The sequence below is a fragment of the Alosa sapidissima genome, chromosome 3 (assembly GCF_018492685.1).
Source record: "Alosa sapidissima isolate fAloSap1 chromosome 3, fAloSap1.pri, whole genome shotgun sequence".
Classification (NCBI taxonomy): domain Eukaryota; kingdom Metazoa; phylum Chordata; class Actinopteri; order Clupeiformes; family Clupeidae; genus Alosa; species Alosa sapidissima.
The window spans coordinates 34,003,632-34,021,131 of NC_055959.1; the positions used below are offsets into that span (position 1 = coordinate 34,003,632).

Here is a 17,500-nt window from a genome sequence, read left to right on the forward strand (position 1 = left end):
CTCCCTTAAAATGATCCTATGAGAAAGCGCAAGGTCAGTCTCTTTATACTAAAAATAATACCAACTAGATGTTTAATCTTAATATAAGATTAACAACACTTGTTTAGATAAGCAGTTTTTCCAGTGAATCTTTTCATTTAGCTGACATGACACTTTCACCCAAAGCGACTTACAAATGAGGAAAAGGTCTCTGTGCCTATCTTCAGCCCCCATGTGATCTTATTAAAACCAGCGGCTTGTTTTTGCCTTGACAAATGTCAATTAATGTGTGTTACCCAACTTGTAACTTCTTCGACAAAGACTCGTGTTGCATCTGCGATCCTATTCTCTTGTTTCCTTTAGAGAAGGAAGTCTTCCCTACATACAGACTTCTCAGGTCCTATTGTTTTGTTTCCTTTAGAGATACAGCCTTTTCAGGTCCTGCAGGCGGCTACTCTGTCTGGTGTCAGACACAATAGAAATAGATTTTTGTACTTCTAAACACAATTCAGTGGTCAATAGTGAGTCTTGCATGTAGGAACGCCAGGTGATGCATTGACCAGCCTGAACCTATTTTATTAAGTGTCCAAACGTTGAATAAAAATGTGTGCAATGGTGTTTGTTTGTCTCTGTGTGTAAAGTGTGTGTGTCAGTATCATAATGTGTTTGTTTAGCTGGTGTAATGGAATGAAGAGTGTGTGTGAATGTGTGTGAGTGTATGGGGAGGGCTGCAGGTATGGGGAAAGCAGAGGTGTGTGTGTCGGGGGGGGGGGGGGGGGGTTAAGGCATCTCCATTTGGCAGACGCATGAACACATTCACACACACACACCTATTTAAGCCCATGTGTGAAGGACACTCACACACAGAAGAGCTGAAGCCAGAAGAGAAGAGAAGACCCCTCCAGCAGAACCTCCAGAGAGAACCTCAGGAACCTGGATTTGGCAGCTGGATTTAAAGATTTCTGGAGGACCAGAACTGGTGTGACTTGTTTCCTGGTGTGACCTGGAAAGAGAGAGAGAGAGAGAAACCACGTCATCTGAAGATGTTTTCTTCCTGAAGAGAAGACAGCAGTGAGAGACGAGAGACGACTCCAGAAGACCAAGAGAGACGAGGACGAAGAGCCGAGCAAAAAGATGCTGAGCGTGGAGATGTACCCCAGTCTGCCTGTGGCCCACCAGAGCTACTACAGAGGTGTGTGTGTGTGTGTGCATGGGTTTTAATCTGAGGAGACCGTTACTACAGAGGTGTGTGTGTGTGTTTCTGCCTGTGGCCCACCAGACGCTGGGAGAGCGCTAATCCAGTGGTGTGTGTGTGTGTGTGTGTGTGCATGGGTTTTAATCTGAGGAGACCGCTACTACAGAGGTGTCTGTGTGTGTGTGTGTGTGTGCATGGGTTTAAATCTGAGGAGGCCGTTACTACAGAGGTGTGTGTGTGTGTCCGCATGGATTTTTAATCTGAGGAGACCGCTACTACAGATGTGTGTGTGTGTGCACGCATGGGTTTTAATCTGAGGAGATTTCATGGGTTGATGGGTGACGTGTTGTGTGTGTATAAATGTTTGTGTGTGTGTGTGTGATTTGATTTCTTGTGCATGAAATTAAATGAATGAATGAATGAATGGGTAGAATGGTCATACAACAGGGCATCAGGTTTATGAAGGAAAAACATGGTTGCCAGACAGATATGTGCATTGAGGAAGGGCATACAAACGGCCATATCCACTCTGTCTCCAGCCTGACCTTAGATAGTCTGCTCTAGCAGCTCAGATGATTGAGTGGCATTTGTGTGGGTTATTATTTAGCATGATTGTGTGGCATTTGTGTGGGTTATTATTTAGCATGATTGTGTGAGATCATGTTTAGAGAATCATGCTAATACTGGCGCGAGAGCATAAATCACACAGCATTTGCTCCTGTTGGATGGCAGAGTTTCCCTGGCATCACATGCTAATATGTATAAACCTGAACTTTGCCTAAAAAAGGCTTCAAAGCTGCCATCTTTGCCCATATAAGGAGATCCGGATGTCCTTATATGGGCAAAGATGCTACCCTGATCTCCTTATATAGGTAAAGATGACAGCTTTTGGGGCTATTTTGTAGAGGAACTTCCGCGGTCTGTTCCTGGGCACCTTGATAACATGCTCCCCCCACCCCTGCCCCCCTGCAGAGCGCGATGTGGGCCCCCCTCACGTGCCGTCGCTGTACCCCTCCTCCTGTGACGTGGCTGCCCGGTCCCTGCCCCCCCACCTCCTGGCCCCTCCCCCTGCCCCCCGCGAAGCTCCGCCCACACCGCATGACAGCATCAAGATGGAGCTGGAGAACGTGTCGCTATGGAAACAGTTCAGCACCGTCGGCACAGAGATGATCATCACCAAGAAAGGAAGGTGAGTGTGTGCTGATGTCACCTGATTCACACACACCTCTTCTCGGGATTGGTCAGTGTGTAAAGAGAATTCCTAGCAGTCTAGTATCCCACCGTCAAACAAAAAGTGTATGGAAGTGCATTTACAGTATATTTACAGTGGTTGGTCTAGTTTTCACACTTTTTCGCCTCTATAATTTCTGTTTACTACTAATACAAATAGGTAAAGGCCAGTAACAATTTACTTACAAAGTAGTGTAGAGAAAGAATTCTCTGAGCATGCCATTCATCTTGAATCTGAACGGTTCTCGGTGAAAAGTATTTATACGGTGAAAAGTATTTATGTTTTAAAGTATTAAATGACCCCCCCCCCCCCCCCCCCAGGCGCATGTTTCCCCAGTTGCGGGTGAAGGTGTCTGGACTCAACCCCACCCTGCGCTACATCCTGCTGCTGGACATCGTCCCCGCTGACTCGTCCCGCTACCGTTTCCAGGACGACAGCTGGCAGGTGGTGGGCGGTGCGGAGGCGCGTCTGCCTGACCGGGTCTTCATCCACCCGGACTCGCCCGCCACCGGAGAGCACTGGCAGAACCGGATCATCTCCTTCCACAAGACCAAGCTCACCAACAACACACTCGACTCCCAGGGATATGTGAGTTTCCCACACGTACATGTGTGTGTGTGTGTGTGTGTGTGGATTTGTGTGTGTGTGTGTGTGTGATGTGTGTATGTGTGTGTGTGGATTTGTGTGTTTGTGTGTGTGTATGTGTGTATTTGTGTGTTTGTGTGTGTGTGTGTGTGGGGGGGGGGGGGGGGGCTGTGTGTATCAACCACACAACTTGTACATAGCAATGTAAAACAACTACTATTCTCACCTTGTGTATATGTGTATATAAGTATATAGTATCTAATCTAATGTAATGTAATGTAATCTAATGTAATCTAATGTAATCTAATCTAATCTAATGTAATTTAATCTAATGTAATCTAATGTAATCTAATGTAATCTAATAATCTAATCTAATGTAATCTAATCTCTCTGGCTCCTGCAGATCATCCTCCACTCTCTGCACCGCTACCAGCCGCGGCTGCACGTGATCGAGGCCAGAGACATGCTGCTGTGGGGGGGGGCTCGGCACTCCTTCACCTTCCCAGAGACCCAGTTCCTCACCGTCACCGCCTACCAGAACAGCAGGGTGAGACCCGGGGGGAGGGAGGGGGGCAGGGGGGTTGCAGGATGGATTAGATTGTGGTGGTAGTGTAGTGGAAATGGAGCTGGGTTTGCATGCGGTAGCCTCAAAAGACATTTGATTCCCAGTGGCCACCATTGTGACCTTGAGCAGTGTGACTGAGCTCTGACTGAAGGCTGTGTTGTCCTCTACAGATAACTGAGCTGAAGATCAACTCCAACCCCTTTGCTAAAGGTTTCAGAGATAATGGCATGAACAGCAAGAGGTAACACTCAAACACACACACACACATACACGCTCAACCTCACTGGTACTCACACATACATACATACATACATACATACATACATACATACATGCACACATTATTATGACTCTCCCATACGCACACAATACATCACAAGTCTCACAAGCCACTCACAACGCTGACCTTGCCTGTGTGTTTGTGTGACAGACAGAGAGAGGCCAGGCAGAAAAGGAAGATCAACACCCAGCAGAATGATCCTCTGGATGACCTGGACATTGGTGAGTCCACTCAAACAGCCCACACACCACAACAAGCACTGTACCGTACATGGTATAGGGTTTCCATGTGTGTTTGTTGTTTGCTGTGATTGATTGATTGATTGATTGGTTGATTGATTGATTGATCGATTGATTGGTTGATTGATTGATTCATAGATAGATAGATCAATAGACCAATAACTACAAAAACAAGAACAATTAAATGATCAATTAACAACAATTGAATTAACAATTAATACCAACAATTAAAACAACTATTTTCCTTTTCCCTCCTGTTCGTCATTGTGTCCGCTTCCTCTTCCTGATTCAGAGTCATGTGACCCCTGCGACCCATGTGACTCCACTGAGCTCCTCCCACAGAACCCCACCCTCTCAATCACAAGTTCTGCCCTCTCCATCAACGACCCTTCCTGTGGTTTCCATGGTGACGTGCCACCTTTCCCAGGGTCGACCGTGTCGGACCAGCCAATGAGTCTGGGCCAAGCCTTCATCTCCTCCCAGATGACCCAGATCCCTGACATCACAGAGATTCCCGCCTCCATGGACAGCGGGCTGCAAACCACTTCTCAGGATGACCTGAACAACAGCTTGATTGACAGGTGAGTCCTCCAATAAGTGAAGTGCAACAGTTTCCAAGGTTCTAAAGAATTCTTTTTGCCAATCTCCCAGTCAAGCATCTACACCAGGGGTGGGCAACTAATTTCCCCAAGGGGCCACATGACAAACTGGGACTGTTGAGGAGGGCCGGACCCAAAATACCGAACTCAAGTCTGAACTTAATTCTGTCCAATTCTATTCTGTTCTTGTATAACATTAAGTAAATCATATGGTTTTGTTTACTACTCGTAAGAACAGATGAAAATGTGAGGGAGACAAAGGAAAAACAGAAATAGGCTATTTAATCTATGTCCAGTATTTAATCCTCATTCTCGAAAATTATTTTTTGACATTGACATTTTTTTTCAGTTTTCAAAGACTGATATAAAAAAGTACTACAATATCTATATAATTAGGTTAGGCTATGAAAATGTGAGACACAAAACTTTGAAAGGTTTACGCCGACTTAAAGGCAACTGCATTGTGTCGACGCAGAAGCATACATTCTATTAACCAGCACATCAGTGAGGGTGTTTACATCGTATGCATCCACGCACAGATGTATGGGCGTACAAATAGCAGTCGCTTTCAAAATAAAAGCAACGATATTGATTTGCGTGCATTATCTCCATGCTAGGCTCTTGACTATTGTTCTTTCACGGAGCTTACGCGGGCCGGTCAGGGAAAGCCCACGGGCCGGATGTGGCCCGCGGGCCGTATGTTGCCCATGTATGATCTACACTGTACTGCAAATACAATCTGCTCAAATCAGTCAATTTGCTCTTAAATTCCATGATTGAGCCATGAACAAAACAAGAGTTTACCTCTCTGTAACTCTTTCCTCCTCTCCTTCCTGCCCCCCCCCCCTGTCTCTCTCAGGTCGGGTCAGATGATTGACCTCCAGTCTTTCAGTGGTCCATTTGCAGACTCCTCCCAGTTCTCCTCTGCTCCTCATCCTCAGTCCTCATCCGTCTCCTCCTCAGTCACCTCCTCAGGCGCACATGACCTCCTCCCCCCTTCCTCCTCCTCAGACCACTCCTCCCTCCCCACCTCCTGCTTCTCCACCCTCCTCTCCTCCTCCTCCTCTCACCCTCCCTCCTCTTCATCTGACCAGTTACTGCCCTCGCCCTGCTCCTCCTCATCCTACCCCTCTGGCCATCCAGCCAATCAGAATCCAGACGTGCTCAGTCCCCACACCCCAACTAACTCCTTCACCTCCTCCTCCTCTCTTACCCCTCCTTCTTTCAACTCCCTTCATCCCTCCGTCTCTGTTCATCCCATGAACCCGTCCCAGATGGGTCTGATCCACTCCACTTCACCTGCAGGGGTCCAGAACCCGTCCCAGATGGGTCTGATCCACTCCACTTCACCTGCAGGGGTCCAGAACCCGTCCCAGATGGGTCTGACCCAGGTGACCCCGCCTGCAGGGGTCCAGAACCCGTCCCAGATGGGTCTGACCCAGGTGACCCCGCATGCGGGGGTCCAGAATGCGGCCGAGACAGCCTTCCCCTTCCCACCGCTCCAGCTCCAACCCGACCAGGAGCAGGACTCTGACCCGTCCACCCCCCACTCCCTCCACAGCAACACCCCGCTGTCCGCCTTCCCCTTCCCAGAGCACCAGCCACCCACCTCCACCCCCGCCCCGCACCCCATCACCCCCCAGTCCATCCCCAGTGCCCCCTCTACTGCGTTCCCCTTTCCCCTGGCGTCCGCCTCTGACCCCAGCACGCAGAGCTCCAACGCCGGCCCCTCTGCCGCCCCGTTCTCCTCGGCGGTGGCTCCTGCGCATCTGGATCTGACCCATTACACGCCCACCTCCTTCTCTTCCTCCATCTCCTCTATCCCTTCTTCCGTCTCCATGGCGACTCATCCACCCGCTCCTCCGCTCTCTCACTCGTTCCTCCCGTGCGCTGCCGCTGTGGTCCAGCCGTATTCCGTCCCGTCCACTAACCCCAGCCAGAACCACTATCCTGCCTCCTCTCATCCTTTCTCCTCTCTCCCTCCCTCCCTCCCCTCCTGCCCCCCTATTCATCCCTCGCTCCAGAACCACACTGCCAGCATTCCCAATCCTGCCCAGATGCAGCCAGGCTACCCCACGGGGGCCTTCCCGGCCTCTTCCTACCCCCACATCCCAGTCTCCGCCTCCAACTCTCCTCAGATTCCTTCCTGTTCCATGATTCCCTCCCAGGCGTTCCCGGCCCTCTCTCTCCCGTCATCTGCCCCCTCCCACCACCCCTCTCCCTCCCTGCCCCCTGCTTCCTACCCCCAGTACCCCCCTGGAGCTCCCTCTGGTGGCTACCCTCCAGTGGCCTCTGCAGAGGTAGCCTCCTACCCCAGTGCCCAGTTCAACCCTGCTGCCTCCTACCTGCCAGAGGTGGTACTGCACTCCTCTCTTCTCCCCTCTATGGATCCCTCGCTTCCCTCCTCCGCACCCCCGGGTCTCTATCCCCCGTTCCCCTCCTACCCTCTCAGGCTGTGTCAGGACCCCCGCTCCTCCTTCCACATTCCACTCAGGCATATCTACAGACAGCCCCAGCACGCCCACACACACAGCCAGGGGTCCTACCTGGACATGAGTGGCAGGGCCGTGTTCTGAGAGGCAGCAGTTGAGCGGAGGAGGGAGGACAAGAGAGGAGAGGAAGTGTGGAGGAAGCCATGAGAGAAAAGTGTACACGTTTCCTGGAATACACAACAGTTTCACAAGGTTCAAGAAAAGGGAACCCTAGTACTACATAACAAGAAAAGGGAACCACTACTACATTCTGCTACAGAACTCCAGGTTTAGTGGAGTTCAGTTCACGGTTCCGGAACTGATCAGGGCCACGTTCATTCCTGAATGAGCTGGAAGAGGAAACCCACTCTAAAGGACTTTCTGTTGGAGAGAGACTTTCGAGGGAAGTGATATGGTGCTCACGTGCTTTAAGACACATATGGTGCTCATGTGCTTTAAGACACTGCTATTGAACATCTTCTAAGTGATATGGTGCTCATGTGCTTTAAGACACTGCTATTGAACATCTTCTAAGTGATATGGTGCTCACTTTGCTTTAAGACACTGCGATTGAACATCTAATGGCCATGCCTGTTTGTCTGTAGTTACTAGGATGCTTTTCAAACTGTCATTGGATGATTGTAGAGGTAGAATTGCTCAAACATATAGAACATTGTGTTGCTTCAATTACATTTTGTAAATATTGCTTTTTCTACTTTTCTAAACATTATAAAAAATAAACTTTGTTTTGAGAGATTCCATTTTTTCAATGTGTTTTTTTAACAGCTGAAGGAAGTATTTCCCATACATAGAATTAACACTTGTGTTACCCTCAAATCTTACCGACATGCATTATCCTTGGGGTCAATTTGACCCCAGCTAAATAAACCCTCAGAAAATGATTATAATTCATATTGTTACCCAGTTTTTTTGTGACAGGTACTTAACAAGAGTGTAATACCTATCATCAAAAGCCCTACAAAACAATCCCACTCCCCCACACCCCTTTATGAACCTTGGAACCCTGGCTGGCAATATTACCCATCCAGTGTCAGCAGCCCAAAGGCTTGCTGTTGCTTCACCTTTTGACTTATACAGTCCTGCCAAAATGACTTATATGTAATATGTACTTGTATATGTAATAATGATAATAACAATATGTTCTCATACTATTACAATAATAATATCCATAATGAGTCAAATATTCATGTATCTTATGTTTCATTCAGCTGGGGTTAAACTGACCCCAAGGAACACCAATGTAAAATATTTGTACAGGACATTGAAAACATATTATTGTACAAATTTCATGCTTACTCTGTTGTACCCTTCAATTAAGGAAAAGTCATGAAAGATGAAGCAAAAAAAAAGTGAACCATATATTTTATGATGTTAAACGTTGCTTGGGGTCAAATTAACTTTGAGCTTCAAAGTTTTAGAATTCCATAGAGAAACACCTAATTTCATAATGTTCCAAATGCATAGGGGTAACAGCTTTTAAGAGAGCACTTAAGTAAGTGGGTGCAGACTAGGCACGTGCAGTTCGCGACTGATTCGGTCAGAAAGAACGAATCCCGAAGGTGAACGACGAGAACTGATTCCCAAAACAAGAGAACTGGTCATTTTTTAACATACAAAATATGGTCACATAATAAAAGATACAAACAAACAGAGCTTCATCTCAAAAAGCACACACTAATACCGGCGCAGTGAGCGGCCTGCAACAACAGCGGCGCTCGGGGAGCAGTGAGGGGTTAGGTGTCTTGCTCAAGGGCACTTCAGCCGTGCCTACTGGTCAGGGTTCGAACCGGCAACCCTCCGGTAACAAGTCCGAAGCGCTAACCAGTAGGCCACGGCTGCCCCTCACAAGTAATACAGCACGTTCAGTTCAGGTGCGCCCAAAATATGAACGCATTCAGGCACAACACTGGGCCTGGTACAGTGCTGTGTCTGTGTGCCGCACACATGGCGCGTGATGAGAATTGCGCGTGAGAATTTTGGGTGTCGTGTGCCTCCCAAAAATTGTGACCGCCCACGGACGAAGCACACCACATTCTTAAGAATATGTATACACATATAGAATATGTCAACTTAATTTTAACAAAAAAAGTCCGATAAAACCTTTTAATTAAGGGGACGATTAGTATGATGTAATGATGGCCCTCCATGGCCCTCCAGTAAATAAACTAATTAGCTCAAGCAGGAATGCACTTGGAAGTCAAACTAAATGTCTATGGTGAAAACTCTCACAGTGTGGCATGAAACAAAGTGTAAACCACTAGCTCTGTGATGCAGTGGCCTGTTCTCTGCCTTGATGTTTGCCTGTGACAGGGACAGACATGACCAGAGCAAACACGGACGCACTGACAGGTCACTGACACACTGACAGGTCACTGACACCACGGCCGCCGGAGGGTAAACACCTTGGACTTGTGGAGTCTGTTTGAAAACAAACATTACAAGAGTAACATTTCAAAGGCTCTGGACTCGTGAAGTCCATTAAAACCAGAGCAGTTCATATCAGCCAAGGGCTGAGACGCCTGATTGGTTGGTTGTGCTGAGATGGCTGGTTGATGTGTGTGTGTGTGTGTGTGTGTGTGTGTGTGTGTGTGTGTGTGTGTGTGTGTGTGTGTGGTTGGTTGTGCAAGACAAAATAATAAAACTTAGATCATTACGTAAGGACGGTGCAGAGGGGAATTTAGCTGCACAGCCGAGGTGCAACAAGGAGGATTTCATGTGTGTGTGTGTGTGTGTGTGTGTGTGTGTGTCTCTCTCTCTCGCTCTCTCTCTTTCTCACTGTGAGTGTGTGTGAGTGTGTGTCCATTGACGAGGCATTTGCTTGTATGCAGGTGTGGAGAGGGGGAGGGAGCCAGTGGCTGTTGGGAAGTCATTAAAGATCAGGTGTTAGGGACTTATCACCTCCCTCTCTCCCTCCCTCCCTATCTATCCCTCCCTCCCTCTCTCCCTCTCCCTCCCTCTCTCTTTTCTCTCTCTCTCCATTTGGTGACATTAATGGGGAAAGAGAGGCAGTTAAAAGGACAGAGGAAGGTGTAAAATAAGGGTCAAACAAACAACCAAAGTAAACACATACAAACACACAAGAGTATATATACTATACATTTAATACATGCAGATGATTCAACACAGATGAGCAAAAAGCTTCTGGATCTCTCCATCTCTCTCTTTTCTTTTTTCTTCACTGAATCTCTCCCTCTATCTCCCATATAATAGAGTTATGCTTGCTAAAAAAGCAGGAGCTCATCCATACCGTAGTTTTATATTTATATCAGTTAAATAGGATCAACATATAAAGTATTGGAGATGCAGTACTGATGATCTATACCAGACGTCACCTGGTTTCTGACTGGGAGTATATGAATATGATACACACTGCCATATGTGACCCTGCAAGGCGAAACCAGTCGTTTTGGTCAAATTTACAAAATTAAGTTAATGTGCTCACATGAACGGCCATTGACTAAGCTTTCCAACGATATGTATATCGAGGGCATTGCAAAAAGTATCGCTAAGATAACCGCATCCAAAGTTGGCATGGTTCTCCTGTCCCGATACGCCAGAAGAGGAGAAAATCGCCTTTTTAAGTAAATTGTCACATGCGATAGTGTGAGGATACAGCTATTACTAGATGACTGACTATGTCCAGTTTTATCAACCGAGTGAGTGTCTTTTTCTGCCCCCTAGTTAATACCTGGGACGGTCATAAAGTGTCACTATAGAATATAATTAATGTATTTCAGGGGAAGTAAGGGGAGAAGAAGTTCTATGTACACAGATTGTGTAGGCTATAGCATAGACATAATGGGCTATAGGCCCACTTTTAAAATGTGCTACAGCAACGTCAATGGAAAACTTCTCCTGGTCCGTAAAATGACGCCAGGATATTTCTAAAAGTTTGTACTTTTGACCGTTCGTGCCCTGAAAGACAAGTCTTTCACATTCATATTCGGTTACATCTGCCAAGAACGATAGAGCTTACACATTGAGTAACGAGTAGCCTAATGAGTAGGCTACATTTTAGCTCTACCGTAAAACCTTATAGCGGCGTGGACAAATGGAATGACTGCTAATGTGTTTAATCTTAAATCTTATATTTGTTCACAATATGAAAGTGTAGACTGTATACTGTCGAATTATGCAAAAACGTGAAATTCGACATTTTAACCCGTATGTTTGTTTATCGTGGATTTTCTCAAAATAGCACTGTGCGCAAGACGACTGGTTTCGCCTTGCAGGGTCACATATGAGTAGGCTATATAAATATGAGTATACACACTACCATATGTGCCAAACGGAAATGAGCAAATATGGAATACATGATTATATACACGTGTACCGAAAACTAATGACAGCAAATTCATTCTTTCCTCTCTCCTCTCTCTCTGCCCTGTCCCTCTCTCTCACTCTCCCTATATCCCTCTCTTTCCCTCCTTCTGTCTTCTCTCTCCTCCCTCTCTCTCTCTACCCTCCTCCACGAACTCTCTGTCTCATCCTCCTCTTCAGCTCTTGGCGGAGCAGGTCTCTCTCCTTGCGGATGCCTTGCAGGACGGTGCGGTTCTCCTGGGCACGCCGCACCAGGTAGGGCAGCGTGTCGTCCACGGACCCGTACGGCACCGACTTATACACAGAGAACCCCTGCTGGGCTGGAAGAGAGAGAGAGAGAGAGAGAGAGAGAGAGAGAGTGAGAGAGAGAGAGAGAGAGAGAGAGACTTATACACAGAGAACCTCTACTGGGCTGGAAGAGAGAGACAGAGACAGAGAGAGAGAGAGAGAGAGAGAGAGAGAGAGTGTGTATGTGTGCGACGAAGTGTAACAATGTTTGTAATGTTTGTACATGTTTATATCATTTTGTATTTGTATTTTCTTTAATTATTATTCCTGTGAACGCTTTGGCAATGCATCATATGGTTTGTCGTGCCAATAAAGCATATTTGAATTTGAATTTGAGAGAGAGAGAGAGAGAGAGAGAGAGAGACTTATACACAGAGAACCCCTGCTAGCCTGGAAGGGGTTCAGAGAGAGAGAGACAGAGTCAGGGAGGTATACGTGTGGCATCAATTCAATCCAATCGGTAGCTTGAATGTTATTCCTCATTTTTGTAAGTTGCTTTGGATAAAAGCTTCTGCTAAATCAATAAATGTAAACGGAATTCACGATTACAGCAGCATCTGCTTAGCCTCAAGCCTGAGATCTTCAGATGAGGAAGCGAGACTAGAGAGAGAGAGAGAGAGAGAGAGAGAGAGAGAGGGAGAAAGGTAGAGTTGGGTGCATTATGGAAAAAGGTGTATGGAATAGGAGAGGCACAAGGACAAAAGACATGGTAAAAACAGAGAGAGAGAGAGAGAGAGAGAAATAAAGAGAGAAAGAGAAAAACAATACATGTTTGAGGATAAGTTATTGGCCTTCCTGTCTTACCCAGAGTGAGAGAGACATGGTCACACATTCCCATCAGCTGACCGAAACACACAGAACCTTCGTCTCTCTGAATCCCCAATGCACCCATGCTGATGATGACACACACACACACACACACACCAGAAACAAAATAAATCATGAATATTAACTAAATAAACCAGAAAATGCAATTGACTCCCGAATACATCAAAAATCTTGATGAAGACACACATTGTGTGTGTGTGTGTGTGTGTGTGTGTGTGTGTGAGTGTGTGTGTATGTGTGTGTGTGCGTATGTGTGTGTGTTAGTGGAGTAGAGAGAAAGAAAAAGAGAAAGTGTGTGTGTGGTCAGTAAAGGAGTACCGTGTGGCAGCATGTCTGACGGAGTTCTCGTTGTGTGTGGCCACGATGATCTGATAACGCCCAGGATTCTGGGAAATGAGGTTGAGCATGACGTCCAAAGAGCCGTTATAGCTGTGAGAACATGCAACACTGTGAGAACCGTTATAACCCAGCCGGCACACGACCGACCTTCAACGTTGAAATATAGGCGAAATAACGTCAATGTTGAAACAATGTTGAAACAATGTTTAATGCTAAATGGTTGTAAAAGGGTATGTAGACAAACATTGAAACAACGTTGGTTGTAAAAAGGTCAAGAAAATCAATGTTGAATTATAGGTGAAATAATGTCAGTTGTTGTGTCAATGTTGAAACACTGTTTTAATGCTAATTGTAAAATGTTGACAAATGGTTGTAAAATAAGAAATCAAGGAAATCAGCACCAATGTTGAAATGGCGGATGTTGAAATAATATTGCGATATCAACGTTGATTCAATTTGCAAATCCAACACATAATTCAACGTTGATTCACCCGTTATAAGGTTTTTTTTAAAACGTTTATAACGTTTATTTACCGTTGAATCAATGTTGAAATGCCAGCAGGTAACTGTAAGAACATGCGACACTGTGAGAACCGTTACTGTGAGAACCGTTATAACTGTAAGAACATGCCACACTGTGAGAACCGTTATAACTGTAAGAACATGCGACACTGTGAGAACCTATAACTGTAAGAACATGCAACACTGTGAGAACCGTTATAACCGTGAGAATATGCGACACTGTGAGAACCGTTACTGTGAGAACCGTTATAACTGTGAGAACATGCAACATTGTGAGAACCGTTACTGTGAGAACCATTATAACGGTGAGAACATGCAACACTGTGAGAACCGTTATAACTGTGAGAACATGCGACACTGTGAGAACCGTAACTCTGAGAACATGTGACATTGTGAGAACCGTTATAATTGTAAGAACATGTGACCCTGGGAGAGCCAAGGACACACCATGACACTGAAGATTAACCACCTCCTACGAGAGACATTATATCTCTTATATCAACACATAATCATAACATTAACTTATACATTTCATTGAAGGCAGCAAACAATACTGCATAACAACACTGACACATTTAATACAAGCCCTACACTTAAATTCTAAAACACTGAAACTGGAACAAGACATTGGCTGCACGTCAAGTCACCTCTCATTGGTATCCTCCCATGATTGGTGGATGGGGTCTGTGCGGCCCTCCTGATTGGCCAGTTTCCTCTCTTTGTCCATGTAGGCCCCTCGGACCAGTTTGACCCCCAGGCAAAAGCAGTGGTCCTTTGAGAGGCGGATAGCCTCCAGCAGGAGAGAGAGGGAGTCCTGGGAGAGAGAGAGAGAGAGAGAGAGAAAGAGAGTGAGAGAAAGAGAGGAAGGTAAATTATGGAAGGTGTATGGAATAGGATGGAGAGGCACAAGATCGAAAGACATGGTAAAAACAGAGAGAGAGAAAAAGACGGGGAGAGAGAAGGAGAGAAAAGTCATGTATGTGTGTGTCTCTATGTGCGTGTATCTCTCTCTCCTTCTGCGTGTGTGTGTCTGTGTGTGTATGTGTGTGTGTGTGTGTGTGTGTGCACGCGCATTTGTGAAAATAGAAGACTATCTCTCTGACAGACAGAAAAACAGGCCAATCCTAGACAAACAGAGACAGGCAGGTAGACAGATAAAATACTGACAGAGTAGCTCTGGTGAATGTTTAAGTGAGGACACAGTTAGCACTATGTGGCTAAATGCAACAGTTAGCACTGTGTGTCTAAATGAAACAGCACTATGTGGCTAAATGAAACAGTTAGCACTGTGTGGCTAAATGAAACAGTTAGCACCATGTGGCTAAATTAAAAAAGAGTTAGCACTATGCGGCTAACTGAATCAGTTAGCACTATGTGGCTAAAGGACACAGTTAGCACCATAGACATAATATACATAGACGCCGCATCGACCGCTACTCCTTACTAGCGCTGACGAGATTTGGAGCCGCCATCTTGGACCGGTCATCCACTCCACTCAGTGTAATCTGTTTGGCCGGTGAGATGAGCTGTCAGCGCACTTAATTAATCATATCTCACTGAATACCGAACAGATTCTCACGCGGTTTTTTTTGCTGCAAAGGTCATACATGTAGCTATGATACAGGACACATGATTTAGCGTATTTTAATATTCATAGTGGGTTTAACAGTAATAGAATATTCTGATATATGATATAAAGTGACCTGACGTCCGATATCAAAACTGGGAACATAATCCATGTTTGACAGCATAGACAAAACTAGTTTGATACAAGTTTAATGAGTTAAATAGAGTTCACAGTTGACAGAAAAGTTCCATCAACAGCATTATTCACAGTCCACAGAAAGGTTCCATAAACATTTAAGTGAGATCAGTGCCATTCAGACATCTGAGGGGTATTCCAAGTGGGCCTATGTGGTTTAGTGACAAACTTGGGTAAATTGACTCAGAATAAGTTGTAAACCTCCCAGTAGAAAAGCTGTATGATACAGGAAACATGGTTGTGTGTATTTTAATATTCATAGTGGGCTTAACAGTAATAGAATATTCTGATATATTATAAAGTGATGACATCCAATATAAAAACTGGGAACATAACTAATCCACGTTTGACAGCATAGACAAAAACTGGTTTGATACAAGTTTTAATGAGTTAAATTTACAGAAAAAAATCCATTAACATTTTCAGTTCAGTGCCATCAAAAATAAAGTGATGAACAGACATTGGTGTGGCATAAAGGAAATGGAGTAACTGGGTTCAATATCAACAGCATTTGTTAGACAAGTTCCATAAATATTGTAAAGTGCAAGTTTGTAGGTTTGTTTCTGATCCTTAAAAAACAGACATTGGTTTGGCATAGTAAGTGTAACAGTTCATCAATTCAAGACAAAAAGGTGACTTGTCACTTGTACAGTGTCAATGGGTTCATCAACAGCATCTGTTATTTACAGTTCACAGAAAGGTTCCAGCACCAATGAAGAGATTAAATAAAAAGGAATTAAGAAACATTTTAGAAACTGCTAAGATCAACCCGTTCATTGCAATCAGTAAAGAATCAGGGAGTGTCTTCACAGGCTCAGTGAGACAGAGTTACCGTCATGCAGTTGGTTCTATGATTTCGACAACTGGTGCATGTCATTTTGTATGTTCCCACCTTGCTAAAATTGCTTGGGTACACTTTGGCTGAGAACAAAAGTGCTTCAGACAGCAGGTGGGCAAATAAGATGGCATAGTAAACTCGGTAAACTCCATAAAAGAGGACTGAGTCAACCAGACGATGGGAAAATGGGACACAGAGTGGCGAATGCAGGTGATGAAGGTGGAGCTCATAAATCAAACATTCAGTCACAGTGTAGCAGATACCCTGCAGTACTGCAATGAAGAGCTGCACCTTCCTCAGTTCCAGGGGTGTGAGGAGACCGTTCAGTTCATTCACAGTCTTCTTGAACAAGGCAGTTGTTCTGGAGAGATACAAAATAATAAATAAATGAATGAAAAGGAATTTGAGAGGCATCTTATTCTTGTTAGGGTAAATGACATGTGAATAATACAGTGTTGGGCAAGCTACTTCGAAATTTTAGTGAGCTAAACTATCAGTTACTCTGCCATGAATAAAACACTACACAAAACTACCACCCAGTCAAATGTATTAGTAGCCTAACACAAACACAGCAGTAGGCTAGTTCACTACATAGGAAGCTACTTTAAATTGTGCTAATTTCACATGACAAGAAAAGTGTAGCTTGTCTGGCTAAGCTACTTGATAAATAAAGAAGTTGAGCTATTGAAAAGTTACTTTATTCAGGAAATAGTGAGGCTACCACCAACACACTTAGGCTACAAGTAGCAGCTAGCGATTGCCCAATAGGCTAGTCTGTGCCACTTGTGTAAAATTCGCCGGCCAAATCTAGTATGATTTATTTCTACAATAGCCTTCTTGTGTCAGTTGTAATCTAAGTCAGTGTTATGGAATATGACTTATCAAGTCTCAGTTCATAGCCGGGTGAACACCGAGTAAACATAGCCTAGCTAGATGGCTACGATTTTCATACAGTAATATCAAAGATTGCTCCTTCTCAGCTCTCTGGTAATATTCTATTCACAAAATATAACCAATAGTACGGTTATGTTAAATCTTACTTGTGAAAAGTAAATCCCCCGAGTATGGTCCGCCGATTTGAGCAGGAACATGCTGCACAGTGCTGTCATCTTGTGTTTTCTGCTGCAACGCAACGAGGAGTATGACCGGTCCAAGATGGCGGCCGCATTTCTTGTTTCCAGCAGCCAATGCGGCGTCTATGTATATTATGTCTATGGTTAGCACTATGTGACTAAAGGACACAGTTAGCACTGTGTGTCTAAATGAAACAGCACTATGTGGCTAAATGAAACAGTTAGCACTGTGTGGCTAAATGAGACAGTTAGCACTGTGTGGCTAAATGAAACAGTTAGCACCATGTGGCTAAATTAAAAAGAGTTAGCACTATGCGGCTAAATGAATCAGTTAGCAGTATGTGGCTAAAGGACACAGTTAGCAC

At 45.0% G+C, this 17,500-nt stretch overlaps 2 protein-coding genes across 2 annotated transcripts in view; one reads left to right on the plus strand and one right to left on the minus strand.

The window, feature by feature from the left end:
- Nucleotides 1–1,113: 1,113 nt before the first annotated feature.
- Nucleotides 1,114–7,707, plus strand: tbx6 (T-box transcription factor 6). Its single transcript, XM_042086583.1, has 8 exons — nucleotides 1,114–1,171; nucleotides 2,147–2,363; nucleotides 2,726–2,993; nucleotides 3,394–3,537; nucleotides 3,726–3,796; nucleotides 3,986–4,056; nucleotides 4,367–4,655; nucleotides 5,533–7,707. Exons 1-8 carry the CDS (start codon nucleotides 1,114–1,116, stop codon nucleotides 7,247–7,249), a joined length of 2,835 nt encoding a protein of 944 aa, XP_041942517.1. The 3' UTR covers nucleotides 7,250–7,707.
- Nucleotides 7,708–11,297: 3,590 nt separating this feature from the next.
- The window catches only part of prodh2 (proline dehydrogenase 2), an 11,607-nt gene continuing 5,404 nt past the window's right edge, over nucleotides 11,298–17,500 (minus strand). The window contains exons 8-11 of the mRNA XM_042086547.1: nucleotides 14,110–14,276; nucleotides 12,920–13,030; nucleotides 12,578–12,666; nucleotides 11,298–11,805 (exon numbers count right to left, since the gene is read on the minus strand). Coding sequence (XP_041942481.1) covers nucleotides 11,624–11,805; nucleotides 12,578–12,666; nucleotides 12,920–13,030; nucleotides 14,110–14,276 — 549 coding nt within the window. The 3' untranslated portion in view covers nucleotides 11,298–11,623. The remainder of the gene's footprint in view (nucleotides 11,806–12,577; nucleotides 12,667–12,919; nucleotides 13,031–14,109; nucleotides 14,277–17,500) is intronic.